The following is a 20,226-nucleotide window of genomic DNA, read 5'->3' as shown; positions in this document are numbered from 1 at the left end:
TGCACATAAGCATGCTCACTTCACGGAGGGCCTGAGTTAGCAACATTCATGCCAGATTGCATTTGCAAAGTCTGTCAATCTATCGTTAAACATGTTATGAAATGAGGACAAATCCAGCGTCTCGCTTCTGTTTCTGATGCTGATGTGCTGTAATGGGACAAATAGGCATCAGATTTTTCCCTGGCTGGATACGCTCGAAACTTCCTGTCTGCCTCATTGTGGTTCGTTTCTGAGCCAGACGACAATGTGCTTTCAGGAGTTAACATGGCTTAAACAGTCCTCGCAGCTATTGAATGTTATTTAAGGTAAGGAATCATTTTTAAAAACAAGGTTGTAAAGGATATCAACATTCCTTCTTACATTTTAAATGACAGTTTAGTGTATTAGATGTTGATTAAACCATATAGCCAGTGCAATTTTTTTTTTTTTTTTTTAAAGTTCATTTCCTCACTTAATCTGCAGAATCTTGCACTAGAAGCACAACTGCCATCACATAACTATTAATCTAAAACCCACCCAAATCCCTTAATAAAATGTTTCAAATTCAGGAAGTCTCATAATGGCAGGGCTGAGCTTCAGGTTCTTCCTTACAGCTCTTCATCATACTATTTTAAACCGTCAGGGTGATAATTTACAGGGCAGTTGCTATTTTCCTCTTGCAGCTTCCTCTTTTTATGTCTCCATTGTGGTGAGTCTGACACGTAATGGTGATCTTTAAATATTCATCACGTTTCATTTCGATGGTCGTCACGGGCAGACCCAAAAGGACACGCTTGATATTGTCTACCTGTGAGAAAAGTGTTTGAAAAGCTTAGGCAGGGCATCACTCAATTCGGGTAATCTTTCAAACGTGAGACTCTGAGAGTGTGTTGCACAGTCAGCAACAGAGTGCAATGCCAAGGAGCAGAGACAGCAGCACAAACCAGACAGGAAATATGTGTGTAGACTTAAAGCTCTTAGCGTATCCTTAACACTCAGACACCCAGTCTGATATGGAGATTCTGATGAGAATTTATTCTAACGGTAGTTCTTGAGAGAACCTATTGTTTGGTGCGTTCCCAGTAAATAATTTCAGAAACACAGCCCAGCTATATCGATGCAGTCCATGATTTGGTCCTCAAATTGCCAAGCATTATACAGTGTGATGTCACCACAGGAAATAAGAACAACAGGAAATACAGTAGAGCAAATTAATGTATTATGTATCAACAGTTTATATGTAAAATATAAAATATCTCAGCCAAGCCTAAATATAGTCACAGGGCCCAAATAAATATAGGCTTTTATGCTAACTCTGCAGGTTGCATTTCTTAGTATTAAAATTAATGCTTGCTTGCTGTGCATGGGAATTTTATTGTGTCTGAGTGAATGTGTGCTACTGAGTCAAGGAACTAAATGATGGACAAAGATGTACGAAAATATCCTTTTAGATGATTTTATGGATTAAATTGTTTTATATCTTTGTTCAAATGACTGACATTCTAGTTAGTACACTTCCAGTAAATACATTTAGTGTAAGACCTTCGTGTTCTTGTTAATTTGTTGCCTTTTTTTGTTATTGAACGCTATGAGCAAGTTCTTCTACTTATTTTTTTTTAAATTATTTACACTGATTGCTTACATTACTTCAATAAATAATAGTGGCATTCAACTTAAACCAGAAATTTTGATTGTGCAGAAAAATAAAACAGTTATGAGAGTAAAAACTGCCTTTATTGCTCTTTATAATTCCCTGCTACACTACTGCACGCGTGTTACAGTGTTTCACTAGTGCTTGGATACCATCAAGCTAGAAAGCTTTCTCAGTATGTCGGAGCCATAATAAAATTGCCTCCTTCACTGTTCAAGTCTAAAACGCTGGCCTCCCAGGAACTCCTTTAATGTGGAAATGGCTTGGCGAGAGTAAGGACTGTATGAGGGATGTGACAAGAATCTCACTACAATTCTTGTAATGTGCAAGTAGTATTGGTGTTCGATTGTGTGTACAGTTCCCACAGATGTCTCCGCAGTTATCCATTGATTTTCAAAGACCAGGCATTCCACTCACTGAATGTTTACAGGAACAACTGCAGTGGGCTCTGAGCCACCTCGGCTGGGATGTATGACCTTCTTTAAAACATCTGCACCATCGAGAGGTTTTACTGGCGCTAAGAGTCTTATCATCGTACTTAGCTTGAAGTCTTCTGTAAATGTCAAACTGTTTTCATTCATGAGTAAGCTCATCACAAGTCCCAGTTTGACTTAAATGCCTTTCTGTATATTGTGGCTTCTCTTTCAAGGCTAAACTTTCAACTCTGGTCTTTCATTGTCAACAGCAACCCATGATCATTTGTTTGATCATTTGATTCTCCAGTCACCCAGCATTCAGTCTAATAAGTATACGGTCCAAACTGATGCATCAAATTTGCTTCGGTGCATGGCCAGCATGGTGGCTAAGGGGTTTTCTCTGTTGCCTCACACCTCCAGGGTTGGGGGTTCCAGTCTTACCTCCGGTCTGTGTATATGGAGTTTGTATGATTGATTTTTTTTTTAATAAAGCAAGCCATCGACAAAAACACATTTTTTAAACAAGCCCAACATTTTCATGCCCCTAGCAACCTGTCCAGGACCCTGTAGTCCCTCTGAGCACAGGGCAGTTTGATTCATACCCTCTCTTTGAATGTTGTAGTTCCTATTCTTGGCCACTAGGTGCAAAAATAACACTATGTTGCTAAATGAGGCTATGAGTTGCCACACAAAAAGGAAGTAAACCATAGGAAAAATTAATTATGCTTGATATAATAGCAACACTTTTAAAATCTTCAGACACTTAATGGTAATAATAATCATTTCAATTTAATTTAAAATGGTGTGGTGGGGCTCTGCATTACCTGCCACATTTGACGACCCATAAGCAGTAATGCTTATTAACTCTTATATACCAGCTTACGTCTTGGCTATTCTGAGTATGGTTTTATATAAAGTTTTCTTCAATTTTGTTATGCTTTTATATATTTAATTTCTAACAAAGTCACATGATGTTTCTGTTTTTTAACACCATTTTGGGGACTTAATTTCTGGCTTCTATGTACTACATGAATGTAAGTATGGGTGAAAGAAGGCTGAAAGTACTCACCTTATTTGGGAAAAAAACTGACAGGAATGATTCATTTAAAAATGTGTAAAAGAATCGTCTATGTATGTAATTTTTAATAAACAGTGGAGTAAGGAGTTATTAATGAGAACACTTTACTGCACTCTTTTACTGTAATCTAGCTCATCCCTTCCACAGGAAATACACTATCGAGTATGGTATCGGTGTTGCAGACTCTATACGCTGTTGCTTGAGTTGATTCAGCAATGACAGATCTCAAATGCTACATTTTATCTGTTGCCATTGGCAGTTGTAAAGGGTCTAGTCAGGCATTGCTGCACCCTGCAGACGGGTGCTGGTACTGCAACAACCAGTGGCTTCTCATAATCATTTCAATTGTGAGTTATACGTTTGTACTCTGCTTTCCTTTTCATCTAAGGTGCTGAAACATTATTACATCAGTTTGTAGGAGGTTTAATACTCCATCTGGAAAGCAGCACAGGCATGCTGACTCTAAAGCTGAACAACATTGCGTGTGTGTGTGAGTGAGAAAGAGAGAGAGAGAGAGAGAGAAAGAGTGGAAGTGTACTCTGGCTGGATAGCGCAGAACTCACAATTGATTGCCAGCAGTTCATCAGTGCGTCTCTCAGATGTGTCAGTGCGCCTAGCCCGAGGCACAGCACTACCTCCGATTGAAGCTGACATCGCCCAAAATATGAAAGCAACAAATCATACTCCTTGGTCGGGCCCTAATCTCCTGGTCGGGCCCCTGTGCTGTCGTCAGCACAATCATGACTGCCACAATGAGCTCTGCCGCCAGCCTGCAGCTCTCCAGATGCTTCTAGCTAGCGGAGCGCAGAGCCAGAACGCGGCCTGTTGCCACACACAGCAGTGCTTCAAAACACTCCCAATACAATACTTACTTTATCATTTAGCACAAACTCTAAAATATTCAATTATTCACATCCATTTTGACGGATTCCTAAAAAGTTAGTGAGTATATAAAGGTGCTCTGTCCACCCTTAAAAAATACAATATGTAATAATGTAATACTGTATGTGACCGTATATACAAATGCTTAAGGTTATGGACATTTAAAATGCACATGTACTGTAGTTATTGATCAATTTATATGTTTAGTTTTCTTTTTATTGCTATTTCACAAGCATAACCTTTTTATTTACAGTATACCACCTTTTCCTTCCCACTTACTTGTTTGTATCATATCTTTTATCTTGTGGATTTGGTTTAAGCTCTGTAACACAATGCATAGATTTTTCTTTTCTTTTTTTTTTTTTTTAATGCACCAATCACAGTTCCGGAATTACTCAACCCAGCCCGCCTGGCATCAACAACCCAGCCATGGTCAAAGTCACTCAGAAAGCTCTTGAACTGTATCTGCATGATTTTATGCATTATGCTGTTGCCACATGATTGGCTGATTAGATGGCTGCATGACTGAACGAGCAGATGGTGATTGTATATTAAGGCTATTTTCAAAGGTTAACTTGAACATGATGTATTAGAATGAGCATTTACATTAAAAGTCCCGTATTTTACTTTTTCTCAACACAGGTCTCGGAGCTGCACTAGCCTTCAGATTATGCATTTTTATTTAAAAAAAAAATGTTTTAACTCCCTTTTATTTTCTCCTTCGCAAATGTGCCGTTTCGGTGTCTATGTAAATGAGCTACCACTAAGCCACACCTCCACCACAGAACAGCAGAGCTGAGCAACAAGCTGATGTCTTAATAACATATAAGCTATATAAGCTCACAATTAGGGGTTTTCCTCGTGATTTTTTTTGTACATGCACAATGGAGACTGATCGGTGTACTTAAAAATGACTACAAAGTGAATTTTGCATAATACGTCCCCTTTAAAATCTTTTTTGAGTTAGGATCTGTGCTCGATCCCATACAAGATCAATCCTCCTTGCATCTTCTGGCTTTGCAGTGGCACACAGGCAGGCAGGCAGGAAGGCATTAGGGCGCACCAGAGGGATGTTGGTCTTACTGTATGTGGGGCTGTAATAGCTTCGGCTGTCAGGCTCCGGTCGCCTCCAGGTTATCTGCCACTCACTGTGACATGAATCGGCGGCGACTCCAACAGATTTCAGCCGTTCCCTTCGTCCTGTAAACACAGCCAGAGTTCGCTGACCTAAAGCTCAAACATGGCCCATCTGCCAAGGTTGCAGCTGCGTTCCTCTCATTTCCCACCTCCAACTGTTTCCTAAAGACTCACGGCGCCATTCTATACGTCTGAAGTGCTTTCCCAACAGGCCAAGCGGCTGATTTTATTTTGTTGGTTTTCAAGGAAACTAAAATGATTTATTTAAAACACTAAGAGCTGTAATCTTAGCCATGATTTAGGAGAAAATCTTCAACAGCTAGTGAGACTGTGATGGGTGCACGCTTAGATTGGAAGAAAAAAAAAAAAGATTCACAATAATTGACAGCCAAGGTTAAACAATATGACCAATTTTGCATCTGTCTTGGGGAATATGTAAAACCCACCGAAATGTCCTAATAAAATAATTTGTTTCCTACATTCCTCTCTGGGTTCTTCCTATTATTTTGCTGCTCGTTTGACATGTGACACTTAACTGCTCCATGACATTTTCCCCAATAAAATTCGAGTGTATTTTCAGTCCCGTTAGTGCAGTTAAAATGTTTTATTTCTGCGTGGTTTTAAATCAGTGTCTAGATGCACACGGCCCTTTTCCAGCACGGTGACTTAATTAGGTGGCGGACTGACACTTTTCAAGTGGCAGTCTGACAAGCTGATATACACAGGCCTGAAGCGCAAAAAAAAAAAAAAAAAAAAGAGAAAAAGAAGTGGAGCCCATTTGCTGGATTAAGCATTTGAAAATAATCTGTCGGTGTTGATCTATTTGCAAGAAAATGAGACAAATGCACGGGTATGTACTCTCAAATTGCTTACATATGCAAAGATTAGGTTCTCGAAATGCAACATTAATAAAATTCTTAGATTTCTTAGGCATGATGGTGCTTTTAGTATCATAATCAGCACTTTCATTTATTTGTTTAGTTCTTTTTTTTTTTTCTCCCCTCTGCTTTGTGTGCAAACTTACAAGGCACAATTAATTGTTGGGTTGTTTTAGCTCATGATCGTGCATCCGATTCAAGCTCGCCTTTAATGTGGCAATAAATCTCGAATGACTTTGAATTATCGGCCTGAATTAATATTAGAAACAGCTAATTTCCTAGCCCTGAGTACGTTGATGAAAGGATATTCTTTCTATGGCTTAATGTGAATCGCTGACATTGAGCTGCTACCTCCAAAAGCCATTTCAAATGCCCTCATGCCACAAATGCCCATCCGCTAGCGTGGTCATTTAAAATTTCCCCATTAAGCGCAAAAGGCTAAATGACTCGGCTGTGACTTACTGCAGTCATGGCACACTTCCATTTGACGAGCCACTTCAGAGACTCTCGGTTTTAATTAAGGAACACAAATGGCCGAAATATCGCATTTATTTTGTCATATTATTCAACCATATCTTAAATCATCCTCTGGCTTCCATTTGAAAAGAAGTTGCTAAGCTGAAGGATAATGCCTTGACAGAGGGGAATTGTGGATCCATCGGCGAAGCAAGGCACTAAATAATTTATGGCTTTAATCTGTGCACTGAGGTGTGGGATCTATGCCTGCAATTATAAATGCAAGGTGGAATTATTGCTGAACACTAGAACTGCATTAGGAGTCGTCTGATGAACGGCGTGATTGCCTCGTCGTTTTCAGCAAACGGAGGGCGAGTCGGTGTCAGAATGCTCAAATCACCAAAGCGCAGATGCTTCCTCCCATTTGCCATCAAATGTCAGTTGCTAGTTATAAAACAGATATGATAGGGAGTAGTAATTGAGGACTTGACTGCTAGGGGGAGGGGAAAAAAAAGAAATAAAAAGCATAAAGTGTTTATGTACTTAGACGGTAATTATTCTTTAATAGCTCTGAAACGAGAGAGGCTGAGGGAGATATTTTTAATTGTTATGATATAGGCACGGTTCATAGCATACGCAGTAATGAAATGAAGGTTCATTAGCATATCTAAGATATTAGTAAAAAAAAAAATCTATGGAAAAGAAATAACTACAAAAATTTCAAGTGCGCATTTAACCTCGTAGCAGTAAATTTTAATAAAGCAAAGATTTTTTCCCGTACGTTTAGTTAATAGCGGTAACAGACGTAAAGACCTGTAGCTTTTAGTTTTTTTTTTTTATGCATTAATGGACTGTCATTGTGCCACACAGCAGGCCAACTAACCAGTCAAATGTGCTAAAACATGAGCCAAAACAAGAGAAAAAAATCCACAGTGCCATTGTTTGAAATTTCCTAATGACTTGGTCTACTTTTCATGAAAACAACTCATAATATTGTTGCCATGCTTAAAATAAATGCAGGAAGGCAGGTAGAAAAATGTTAATGATTTATTTTTACTGGTATAAAAGGTGCAGTGTGTTCTGTCTCGCTATCCTCCTTGTGATGAGACACATTTTTTCTGCAGTGCTATATATACATTGATGTGAGACATCTTTATGTCAAAGTTGTCTAAATCTGTTAACTCACATACCGAATCTGAGCCTAAACCAATGATTAAACATTTATTAAAGTGCTTTTCTGTTCTATCATTGCAACACAAATATTTTACAGAATAATGAACTGTACATTTATTTTTCTTGCTTTTTTTCTTTTTTTTCTCTCTTTTATTATTCTCTTTTTTTTATTTGCAATCTTATTTTATTTTTTTTATTTTTTTTTTATTTTTTTTTGGAAATGTATGTTTGGCTACCTGTTTGTCCATTCAGGTGCATCATCAGAGCTTACAGTTAATGCATCAATCAATTTGCTGTTAAAAGTATTACAATTAAAACTTGCCATATCATACAAATAAATAGTCATAGCAAGAGCTACCGCATGCAAACATCTGCAGTTGTGTTTCAAGCAATAATACAGTTCATTACTGGTGATGCAATTGAGCCGAGTGCAAAGATTTATGTCAATGGATTCATTGGAGAATTTACTTACACTTCCTTCTAATCCAGCCAGTGTGTCCATTTTTCCTTAACATGATGAAATGTTAAATGTCATTTTAAATTTATGAGCATACTATGTAATGCTACATGTAACATGGAAAAAAAAATAATTTCACCCGTTATCTTTTTTTCATATATATAAAAGCAGAGCAATTACAGTTATTAACAAGAAAAAAACTATATATATAGTAATAAAAATCAGCCAAGCTACTCTTTGTCCATTTCAACAAATTGTGAATGGTTCTCTGGAGATTTGCTGTGAGTTTTACTCAAGTGAAGTTTGACTGCGTGGTTGCTGGCAAATGTCCGACTACAAAGCTTGCATTTGAATTTGGAGTCCATGTCTTCCTCTGTCACCAGTGCTTCTGTCACTCTAACACTGAAAGTTTTTGCCAGTTCAGGCTCTGCTACCTTTGTCTGGTGCTCGACTGGCAGTTTGCTCATGTCTTTGATCTGAAAACCAAGATGGGATTCAAGATGGGAAATGAAAGCAGATGGCATTCGAAACTGGGACGCGCAGTCGTTGCAGTAGAAGACCGGATGGCCCGTGTCCATGTTCTTTAAAAATTTGGTCCCTCCTGTTTTCCTAAGTTGGTATTTAACGTTGGCTAACCAGTGGCTGATGGTAGTCATAGAAAGTCCGGTAAACTTCGAGATGTGCATCCGTTCCTGAGGACCAAGATCAGAGAGAAGATACTTGCCCTCAGAGGTCTGAAAGAGGCTGGAAGCAAACTGGGCTTGAAGAATGAGCAAGTGCTGAGGGTTCCAGTTTGATTGCCTGCCTTTACGTTTGTGGACAGAATAGACCTCACTGGATACATCTTCAAACCGCCTCACGTCTGACTCCAGTTTCACTGCAGGCACTCTAGATGTTATTGAGGGCTTTGGCGTCGTGGCTTTGGGAAGAACCTTTACCATGTCGGCAATGTCAGACAGTGCATGTTTCTGAGGCATAGGAGTGGAGGACTGTGATGAACTCGATTTGTTGTGTTTGTTTTTTGTTAAGTCTATTGGCTGGTCATTATTTGTGAACATAAAGTTGGTGCTGTTTGTCCTGATGACAGCAGATGATGTGAGGACTGAACCTGGCTTCTCAAGACCTCGGCTTAATTCTGAGAACATCGGCTGGATGCGTTGAGACAGCACCCCCTCTTGTCTTGGCTTATTTGCCTTTCCCAAATGATTGTTCAGGACAGACTGTAGTGCACTTAGAGGGTTTATAGTAGGGACTTCCTGAGAGTCACTGACAATGTCTGAGGAACTGCTGTGCCCATTGCTAGCAGGAGGGCTTGGTGAGGGGTTGGCTGTGTCAGAGAAAGCTGGGCTCAACTTCCCTTTGATCGTGTCATTCCCTTCACTTACACAGTCTGCATCCAGCTTTGAAGAGGAAGAGGAATCATCCTGACAATCACTGTCATCATTCTCTGCAAGATCAAACTTGCTGTTCTGGCTCTCTTTGTCATCAGACGCACCACCCCTCTCCTTTTTGATGTCCAGATTGTGATGTCCCTGGAAACTCTCGTGTACTCTAAGTCCCTGATAAAACTTTCCTTTGGGGGCGATGAGCCTCAATCTGTGGTTGTGACTCTGTTTAACGTGTATGGGGGTAGAGGCAGAAAGCGGTGCATTCTTAATTACGCCTGATAGCTGGTAAGCTGCATGTATGCTGGGGTAAGCACTCCAGCTGGGTGTCCCTGTCTGAGCCTTATTAATTGCTGTGGCTACTGTGTTGGCTAATGATTTTAGTATGTCACCCCCACCACTGGCTCCTTGTTCCAGGTCCTCCTCTCGTAGGTATGGATATTTAAAATTAGCATCAGTACTCTTTTGATCTGCCCCGTCTTGCTGATCATCTTTATTTCTCTCGTCTTCTTGGTCGGGTTTCTTTTCCTTTGGGGACGATTTCTGAGAAACCTCAGAGACAGTACACTTTGAGGAGGCCTTTTGACCCTCAGATTCATTAACAGCGGGTTCTGCTAGTGTCTGCATCTTCTCAATTGCTAATGGATCAAGAGTTAGTTGTTTACCCTTTTTGGACGCTGAATTTGTCACTTTGATGAAATGACCAGTGACCATCATATGTGTTGTCAGCTGTTGAAGAGTATCATGTGAACTTCCACATTCCATGCACTTTAGAATCTGGGATTTGCATGTTTCAAACTGCCATGTGTAGCTAGCACCATTCTGATAGCCGTATCGGTTGTTTGGAGTGTTTGTAAGACCGGATGACCTTTGGGCTTCACTGTAGCCTATTGTACCGGTGGTAGAATCAGGAGAACATGGCCTTGTAGATTCAAAGGCACGCTTCTTTGCTGGTGGAACTAATTTAGGAGTGATTACTGGAATAGGTTCTTTCAAAGGCACTTTCTGGTAGTGTTTAGTTTTAATCATGTGGACACTTAGGTCTTGGAGAGAATCAAAAGAATGGCCACAAAACATGCATTTCAGCACTTTCTGTGCGTCCTCCTTGCCTTCCATGTCTTGAAGGTTCCTCTTCCGACTTTTGGAAGATGAAGTGGAGGCAATTCCTTGTCTGCTATGGTTGTCATCTTGGTAGTGTCCACTCTTGTTCATGTGCACTGTCAGTTCTACCAAGGTGTCATATGCTGCACTGCAGTCTTTGCAGCGGAAGCGACTTGCTCCTGTGAAGACTGTACCACATGCTTTGCTGCTTTGCCTGTACAGGTGCACCGAGCTGAAAAGGTTTGGTTTTGACACAGGTTTTGGGGACAGTGTTTGCTGTAAGGTTTTGGACAGGGCATCCTGATGCCAGTCAAACTCACGCTTAGACGCTGCATTAGAGCTGTCGCAGTTGGGCTTGCTGCCGGTGTTACCAATCTTAAGGTCTAGTCCAATATTTGTCCAGTAGGAGTCTGAGAGGAAGTTGACGTAAGTTGCTCTCATTTTCTCAAGACTGCCGTACATCTCGTCTTTTGGTTTTGATCCATGATTTTCATTGTCCCTCAGGCTCTCTGGTGGGGAAGAGGCCTTGAAGTCAGATAGTCTGTCGCTGCCATCACTCAGACGGGACTCCAGTTCAACTTCCTGGTTGGACAAGACGCTGACAGGAGAATTCTGGAAGCTGTAGCTGCTCTTGTTGTCTGTTTCCTTATCCTCAGGAATTTTAGTGCTGGTCTTCTCAGACCCCTCATCTTCATTTTGCAAGTCATTTCCTCCGTCCTCTTCAGCAACTGGTTCAGGGGCACCAATATCATCATCTGGCTCATACACTGAAAAAGAAAAAAGGAGAAATTTATTTATTAGTTAATTAAAAATTAGTTGGAAATTATATATAAACTAGGGATGGGAAATTAAATAGGAAAGAAATTTGAGTACTTGAACCGTATTTTCACTCACTCAATCTAACTGACTTATACATACACGCACTCTGTTAACATTCCTGCCCTGTGCTCGTTCTGATTGCTACAGTATGGCAAACGTGTTAAAAAAACAGCCAATCAGAGAAAGAAGAATGTTTATTCCAATTGCCTGTTTCAGATAATATTTCATGCACACACACACACATACACACACACACTTGATGCTGTGTTAAGGCAGCGTTTCGCGTTTCCTCACTGATTCATTCCAGCCTAAAGAAATCACTGCAGAGAGTAAAAAGTTTATATTGTGTAGTGGAGAATGCATAATTTAACTAACTAACTAACTAATTGTTCTTTAGTAATTTTATTTACATTTTGCTGCATTTCTGACGTTTTCTTTACATGCTCAATTAAACCAGTGCCAGAAGAGGGGAAAAAGACGAATAAAGCTCAGGTATTCTGCTATAATACATTGTTGTATCATATCGCAACAGCGTCGTGAACACCATACTGGGTATCTCATCTCTGACAATTCATCCATTCGTCATTATACAGCTGAGAGTTCTGGTTGTAACAAAAGAGATACTAGGATGTACAGTATGTAGCAAGATATTATTTGTGATTCAGTGCTATAAAGGGTGTTTTGTGTGCATGACGGGATTGGTTGAGAAATGACCTGGCAGCAATGTGAAAAAAGCAACAAATTTGTTTTTGGCTTTGCTAAATATTACTATTTAATCTGTTCCCCACTGATTAACATTAGGGTGCACAGCAATCTTCTACAGCAATGCTTTCCGCTTAAAATCTCTTATAAAATTAAATTAGGAGTGAACGGAAATGATAGAGATGAATGATCGAAAATGAATAAAAGCAAATAGGAATTTTTCTTAGGCTTTTTTAATCTAAGGACTGTTAAATGTACAAGAAAAAAAAAAAACATTTCGGATTGGTGGTAAAGTCGCAAGATTGATCCGACTCTTACATCTACGTTTCAAGCATAAGAGCTTTTAGTGAAATATATAGCATCAGACACTTGCATTTCCTCTGGTTAATATTCCATTTCGAGTTCCACTCAACACATAGAACTGTCGATTGTAAGCGTTAAAAGTACTACCCTGTGCCTACCCTCTAGGCCTTCAGCATTTGGACTCTGAAAATAAGACTTTTTTTAATCAATATTTTACAGGCGCCTCAAGAGGAAGCCTGTAGGTGAACTGCTGCCAGCTAATGGATGAAGATGGAAACGGGATTCAGACTCTGAAAACAAACATGGAGAACGCATGGAGGCCCTGCGCACAGGCGAACAGACTCCCAGTGTGTGGTGACCTCGATCCAATATCATCAAGATTTTACATCCAGCAGACAAAGATGAGTGAATGCATCATGGAATACTTTCACCATCTCTTGGTGCTCGAGAAGGAAGTCATGTTTTATGTATTGACATGGGTGTAACCTCACTTATATGGATCTCACATAGCTCTGGGTTAGAAGTGTTTGGTCTCTTTGCAACTTTATACATGTAATGGCTTTATTATCAAATTGCGTGGCTGTAGACATATAACTCGGCTAATTCAGTCGTTTCATGAAGGATTATTTTTTCTTGAGCTACACTGTGGCTCAGATGGAGAACATACAGTATAAAAGCGGTACATATAGTTTAACCTACATTGAAACCATTGATATATAGACGCAGCTATTAATTACCCAAACTCTTTGTAAACCTAAAGCAATTTACAATCTAATTCTACCTTGACCCTTCCAATGAATTGCAATTGTTTTATCTAAAACCAAACAGGTTAACAGTTAGTTGCGAATGCACTTTTCTTTTTATAACTTTATAATCCTGATCTTATACTAAATATAAAAACGTCGCTCTTTTTCTGACACTGAACCACTGTTCTAAAGCTGCGTGTGTCTCTGTGTTTTAATGCCATTAAAAGCACAAATTAACCTCAAGCCCTCCAGATGTCTTGAAAGAAAAAATAAAATCATTTCCTCCCTAAGCCATTTGTAGGAGTGAGCTTCTTTTTGCCAGGCTCTGATCTCTGCCAAGCAGCAGGGATCCAGAATACAAGATCAAATGCAAGGGCACAGACCCTCGAGATATTAAGAGTTAGGCCAGTATGCCGTGCTAAACCGCTACGGCAACATCAGGACACAATACCACAGCCTGGGCAATTACAATGAAATCCCATGCTCCCACCATCAATCACTGATGTTTAGGTCAATAAAACAAGTAAAGCATAACTTGAACTAAGACAGGGACCATTTGTATTCGTTTTCATTAATGTTCACTAGCCTATATATTATTTTCATTTAACCTAAGCGGTGCATAAACGCGAAGCGCACCCGTGTTTTACCCCTCTTTGAATTTAGGAATAGCCATCAGGTGAACTGATGATATGAGGCTGTTTTGGTGCTCTGTGCTTTTTAAATCTCTTGAAGGCTGCCTTCGATTTAAATAGGCTCGCAAAATAAGGGCCTGGCATGCTGATGCTGAGATTTAGCATGTCATAAACTCCTGTAAACCCTCCAATCTGTGTCAAAACAAATTTATATCTTCAGACTGAGATATGCAAAGGTCAAGAAACCTAAGGTGTCTGTCATAAATCAGCCACTTGAAGTGTTTATAACATTAATCCATTGGAACGGACTCTTGGCATAACAAGACCTCGATTTCAGGAGCTCGTTGGTTGTCAGCCAAGCGGCTGTGCAAGACCGGAGAGCAGAGCATGCGGGCTGGGCAGACCGCGTATGATTCACATTCACACACCTTTTGAAAAGTCTACTTTAAAGGAGACCTACTGTGCAAAATTCACGTGTTAGTCATTTTTGGAATTTCAGTTGGATTTGTGGTGTGTGTACAAACAATAAAACATTCGCTGCTTTTTATCCTTTTTGCATTTTTGTACTGGCCAGGGCTTGATCTAGCCAATTCTCCCATTGTGACCTCATACAAGAAGGATACTCTCCCCTGAGTAGGTGCTTAGCTCGGCTGATCTCTGCAGGGGCGTGGCCCAGCAGTAACCAGTTCACATAGACATTGAAACGGCATGTGGACTGGCACCCCATCTATGTACCCCGAGTCGTCTTGTACAGCCTTCAGGGTTCCTGCGACCCTGTACAGTATAAGCGGTATAGAGAATGAGTGAGTAAGAAAGAGTGAAATGGTGTGTTTGCGGGAAAGGGAGTTTGAGGTATGAACAATGCGTCTGAGGGATATTTTAGCCGGTGCATTTCCAGACACACTACGGGGGACATCTGTGACCTACTGAACTTTTAAAGTAACAGTTAAAAAAATAATTCTGGGTTTTAATAGCTAGGTAGACTTAAATACCCATCCTATAGATACTCCTCCCTATAACGTCATGGACAATAGAGAGGCGATGCTAAAACAAAAACACTCAATATTCCACTATACAATCTGACATATTAAAATCAACAATGCACTGAGTAAAAAAATACATTTTAGGATTAATAAGCCAACAAAAATATTGTTCCTCACTGAATACGATGTACATCATAGATCCAGGAGAAGCTGTCAGTGTTCCGGTGTCTTAGAACATTTGTTCTCATTGTTAAATTATTGTACAGTATATAGCTATATTGTGTGAATTGTGCAAGGAGAAATTCCTTGAACACAGCAACTAACAATGCAATGTTTGAATCATTGTGTTTTTTAATCCAAAACAGGCAAAAACGATCTTGCTTCACTCTAAGACATGCAAAAAAATTTTCCAATTCAGTCACACATTTTGGCACAGGGTTCAGCGTTAAGGGTGGTCGATATCTTAATTCTCAGTGGAGCCTGCGTTTAAGAATTACAACCTTCTAGGCTATTCGCTGTTGCTCACACAGACCAGGTTGTGTATGGAGTAAATCTGTCAGTCAAAGGTCTATGAGCATATAAACCTACAGTATTGCTGCTAGGTCTGCCTAATTACAAGTGCTCTTTAATGCTCTTATAGTAATACTGCTAGGATTTTACACTGAGAGCATGTTCAGGAACAAGCTAGAAGTAAATCTGTCAGGGGCTCGATCTGCATTCATTCAGAGAGAATATATTGTGTCCTTGCAGTTCATGTACGGTAACACACTGCAGCTACTTCCATCACTCTCAGGGTTCAGCTACTTCGGTGGCAAGTTAGAGTCGACCTTCCAAAGTGCCCTTCTGGTAGTGTTACCAGCGCTCGCCACATCAACATACAGTATATCGCTGTAGCCGTAACATTTCCATCAAGCGCATGTTTGTGTCTGGGAGACAGCGGCCGCATTCAGGGCCCAGGAGGTAACACTATCTTCATGTGAGACGCTCTAAATTCGAGGTGCCGCTGACAGGTCTGTACGTCTAGGGCACTTTCGGCAAGCTCGCTTGCCCGTCTCAGGCTACAAGTTTTCTTTTTCTTTTTTTTCCTGCCCCACGCCAATCGATAGCTCTTTTTACTTCTCATTGATTGCCTAGCAGTGGGAGCGACCTAAGCAGAGGCTGTTATGACATTTCTAGATTTCCTCCTGTCCTTGGGACAATCAATTACACGCGCATGGCAATCAAAACCTCTTTGCAAAATGAACCTGCTCCATGACATTTTCATCTCCTGGATTTATGCCATGCTTTAAAAAAAGAGAGAGAGACAGACAGAGAGAGAGAGAGAGAGAGAGAAAGAGAGAGAACAGACAGACAGGGTTGTCGTGTCTCACATAAGAATGCAGTGTGCACATACACAGACCCGCCATGTACACAGAGCCGTATGCTAATGACCCGGGTCAGGGGATTGCTGAAATCTCGTGCTAGACTCGGCTATACAGAGACACACCTTTGTTGGATATGTTGGTTTGGTTATTGATTTTTGTCATCAGCTATGACAGCCGAGTCCACTGTGGATTTACCTGACGGTGCCCTATATAGAGTTCAAGAGTCTTAAAGCCAGCAGAGTTGCTGTACAAGGAGACTTTGATAAATCGCACTAGCATCAGGAGGCTCTCATTTATTCTGGCCTGTTTTCTTTCCTGCTTTGTAGCCTAAAACATTAATAAATAAATAAAATACAGCAGACGTGAATATTCGTGGGTTTCGTCCCTGTGCACTAGGGATGGGCGATATGACAATAATATTATATCAATATAATATTAGATCATCATAGGTGTTTCTATGATACACCAAAAGTATTACGATCAAAAAAAGAAATAAAAAGAAATAAACAGATATAAACACTATCGCTTAAAAGTTTGGGGTCACTTGCAAATTTCTTGGTTTTCCAAAGGAAAAGCAATTAAAGTTCGCCGGAATTCTGACGGTCGTGGAGAGGCCAGCACAGTCTCCGGATCTGAACCCTATTAAGCTGTGGTGGGAGCAGCCTGACTGTATGGTACGGAGGAAGACTCCATCACGCCAGTCCTCTCTTCCAGGAGGCATGGGGTGAAATCTCATTAGATTATCACAAACAGCTCGAATGCCTATGGTCTGGCAGGCTGTAATTGCTGCAAAAGGTATTTTGTTTAAAGGCAAAGTTTAAAGGACACATTTATCATTTCCATCAAAATCATTATTTCCAACTCGCAAGCATGTCTTGTTCTTTTGCTGTATTTTCTATTCAGACTAATTTCGTGTGGGTTTCCTTGACAAACAATAAAAATTCAAATTGATCCCAAACTTTTGAGCGGTAGTTTATGGATCTTTTATGATATTTTATTTAATCTATTAAAAACATACTTTTTCCAATAAATTAATTATTAATGAAAAAAAATGCACTTTTTTACATTTACAAGTTTTAATATTGCATACAACATTTTAATGAAACAAGGCTGCCTTATCAGTTTGCATTTACTTTTTGTTCTAGTCATTTATCACAATATTGACATTTTGTGGGAAATGTACAACAGGCGTTCAGGTCAAACCAGAACTTTTTATTGGGCAGAGTAACAGAAGATAGTTATGAGTGTAAAAACTACTTGTATTTCTCTCTATAATTTCTCCCCTGCGACACCAATGTACTTATTATCCCAGCTTTTCACAAGTGCTTGGTACCTTTCTACCAAAGTAGAAAGTTTCCTCAGTTCGCGGAGTCATGATCGGACTGCTTGCTTAACGTCTGAAACGCTGGCCTCCCAGGAACTCCTTTAATGACCCAAACGTCTGTAAATGATTTAAAAAGAGGTCAGGATTATACGGGGAGATGCCAAATACTTCCAGCGTAGGGAACGGGAACGACATACAACTTTACATGCACCATTCAAATGTTTTACTGCGGCTAAGAGTCTGCTCTTGATGTCTACTGGTGATGTCTACTGTTATTGGCTTATACCTTTTTTATGGCAAAATTTTAACACAATTTGTGTACATTGTGACAAATTTAGAAAACTTTTATCCTCACATCATCCACCACTACTGCGCACTTAGGGCAACCTATAAACTTAGAATAATAAGGAGAAATAACCATAATCAAATCAAATCAAGACCTAAATCAACTAAAATCATTTCATTGATTATTTAGTTATACATTATACGTTTTTATGGTTATAAGACTTTACAGTTTGATTACTTTCTATAATTAACAAACCAGGTATTTCAGGTATTTCACTTTTCAGTATTTTTTTTGTACCTCCATTTTATTGTTGTTTTTTTTAAAAAAGAAATCCATACGCTTTGTCTGCTCACACTTCTCCGAGTTAATCCGTAACAGGCTCAATAAAACCATTTACCGATCTTGAGCAGCCGGCGACGACAGAGCTGTGCAAACGTTTGCCAGCTCTACTATGTGTCAAGATGAGGTGCGAACTGCCAGAGCTACTGGTTAAAAAAACTCATAATCACTTCATGGCTGCCAAAAACATACACAAGGCATTATAACCCGGCTGGAAATCAGATCTAATACACAGCGTAACGTTATATTCCAGGATTTTTTTCTCCCGTCTTTCTCTGCAGTTGTTTTTTTGTAGCCTAACGTGCTGTTCTGAAGCCGCACATGTGCAGACGCTACAGCTGATTTCTGCGCTATTGTAGTCTGTAGGAAGCCTTTTTTCCTGTTGTGTTCTAGCTCTTCCAGGTTGCAGGCTTGAAAGTGGACAAGCGCTAGATTAGAGTTCGTTTTCGTATGCATGAAGGAGACGTTACTTAAAGTGCATTACGTCCTTCACTAAACACGAGCCGTTCATGCGGATAAATGCCTGGCTTTCATACAACCGCACGTTAAATATTTAATGCTCTAATATAATCAACTTCAGGTTCCCGATTCGAGGAGGACACGGGGAGAATTGCAGAGGCGTGCACAATAGTGGAACTGCTGCAGTCCTCGTGGACGAACGCCGACTCCAGCTGTGCACTTTGCCGCATCCAAGGAATGAAGGATGCTTCTTATCACTTCTCACCTGGGAAAGGTAGAGCATGCAAGAGCAGAGGTACGCTTCACGACCAAATCCCTGTTGTAACACTCGCCATCTGTGGCTCAAGAACTCTTATATCCTATATTCTAATTATGAGGAGAACGTTGGCCCTTTTCCTCTTACTCAGACCTGGCATAGAATCCGAAAAGGACGTCCCAGTGGGAATATGTCGAACTGATACGACGATCCGAATACGCCGAGCAAAATCTACAAAAAACGATAATGTATGTAGGTTTTAAATACGTAATATTCAATAATAAATGTATAGTTTTACTCTTGTTGTCTTTTCATAGGTTCTGTATAACATTTACAAAAGAAATCTAAAGGTTACACACAAGAGCTTAGAACTAGAATATGATACGACTGATTAGCCCCAGATCGATATGTGATCAAACTGGTTCAGAATCTGGATTAGGCCATAATTAACTTAAGAAAGATGATGACATAGAGAAGAAATATTTTACAGGTATCAAAGCTTTTTTTTTTTTTTTTTTTTGGAATTATCATTGTTACGTCAGTTCATTTTAATCATTGTCTCTTAAATCCCTGCATTGATCCCGATCGTCGGATCGTTAAACCCCTGGTGTTAACAGACGCACTGCACCAGCTGCCAATATGACCGCCTTGCGCAATTCAGAAAATGTTTAACAAGCTTTGAAGGAAACCGTGAGGTTCAAAAAGCTAACGTACATCTTGCCCAAAAACAAAAATCTGAGTTACTCAGCCTTTCTATGTTTTTAAACTCCTGCTAAATCTCCCATAAACCATGCCACAATCAGTTTCAGTTCTACTCTCAACCTGAGTCCTGTGCTGACACACGTCCTTCTCATCGCTAAACTCAATGTGTAACTGTAATTTTAAATGATGACCAATCTGTTTCCGACAGACATTAATGAACCAGGATTCCTGTAAACTCACCCGGGATAAGACTGAAAATCTGGATATGGAACACATTTATTACTCATGATGAATAATGCACCACTCAGGTCTCACTTCTCATGATCTGCTCTCCTTCCCACGTCACTCCCGGTGTCTGGGTCCATTTCTATCCAACATAAACTTTTTTTTTTTTTATGTCCTGGGTGAAAGAACAGAGAAGTGCCTTCTTTGAGTACTTTATCAAGCTTAAAACCCCAAACCCTACACTGTACCCCTTCCTCCTCCTCCCTCTCACACACCTGACCAGTCAAGCAAACAGGGGCAGCGCTAATAAAAGCCCATCTTGCTTCGCTTCCAATTTCCCTGATCGAATGTCACTCAGGAATGTTTGCATGGCTGAAAGACAGAAAGCACTTTTTTTTCCCTTTCTTTTAAGGCAGCCGTCTCCTCCTCTGAGCCTGATTAGCCATGCTTTTGTTTAGCCGCTTTTTTTACGAGCTGAAACGAGAGGAGGATA

General features: G+C 40.0%; 1 protein-coding gene across 1 annotated transcript in view; it reads right to left on the bottom strand.

The window, feature by feature from the left end:
* Positions 1–7,508: 7,508 nt before the first annotated feature.
* LOC128510271 (teashirt homolog 2) overlaps positions 7,509–20,226 on the bottom strand; it is a 50,098-nt gene continuing 37,380 nt past the window's right edge. Inside the window, exon 2 of the mRNA XM_053482438.1 lies at positions 7,509–11,360. Within this exon, the coding sequence (XP_053338413.1) occupies positions 8,338–11,360 (3,023 nt within the window). The 3' untranslated portion in view covers positions 7,509–8,337. The remainder of the gene's footprint in view (positions 11,361–20,226) is intronic.

This window comes from Clarias gariepinus, chromosome 22 (genome assembly GCF_024256425.1).
Source record: "Clarias gariepinus isolate MV-2021 ecotype Netherlands chromosome 22, CGAR_prim_01v2, whole genome shotgun sequence".
Lineage (NCBI taxonomy): Eukaryota > Metazoa > Chordata > Actinopteri > Siluriformes > Clariidae > Clarias > Clarias gariepinus.
This window is presented reverse-complemented; position numbering and strand designations above follow the sequence as displayed.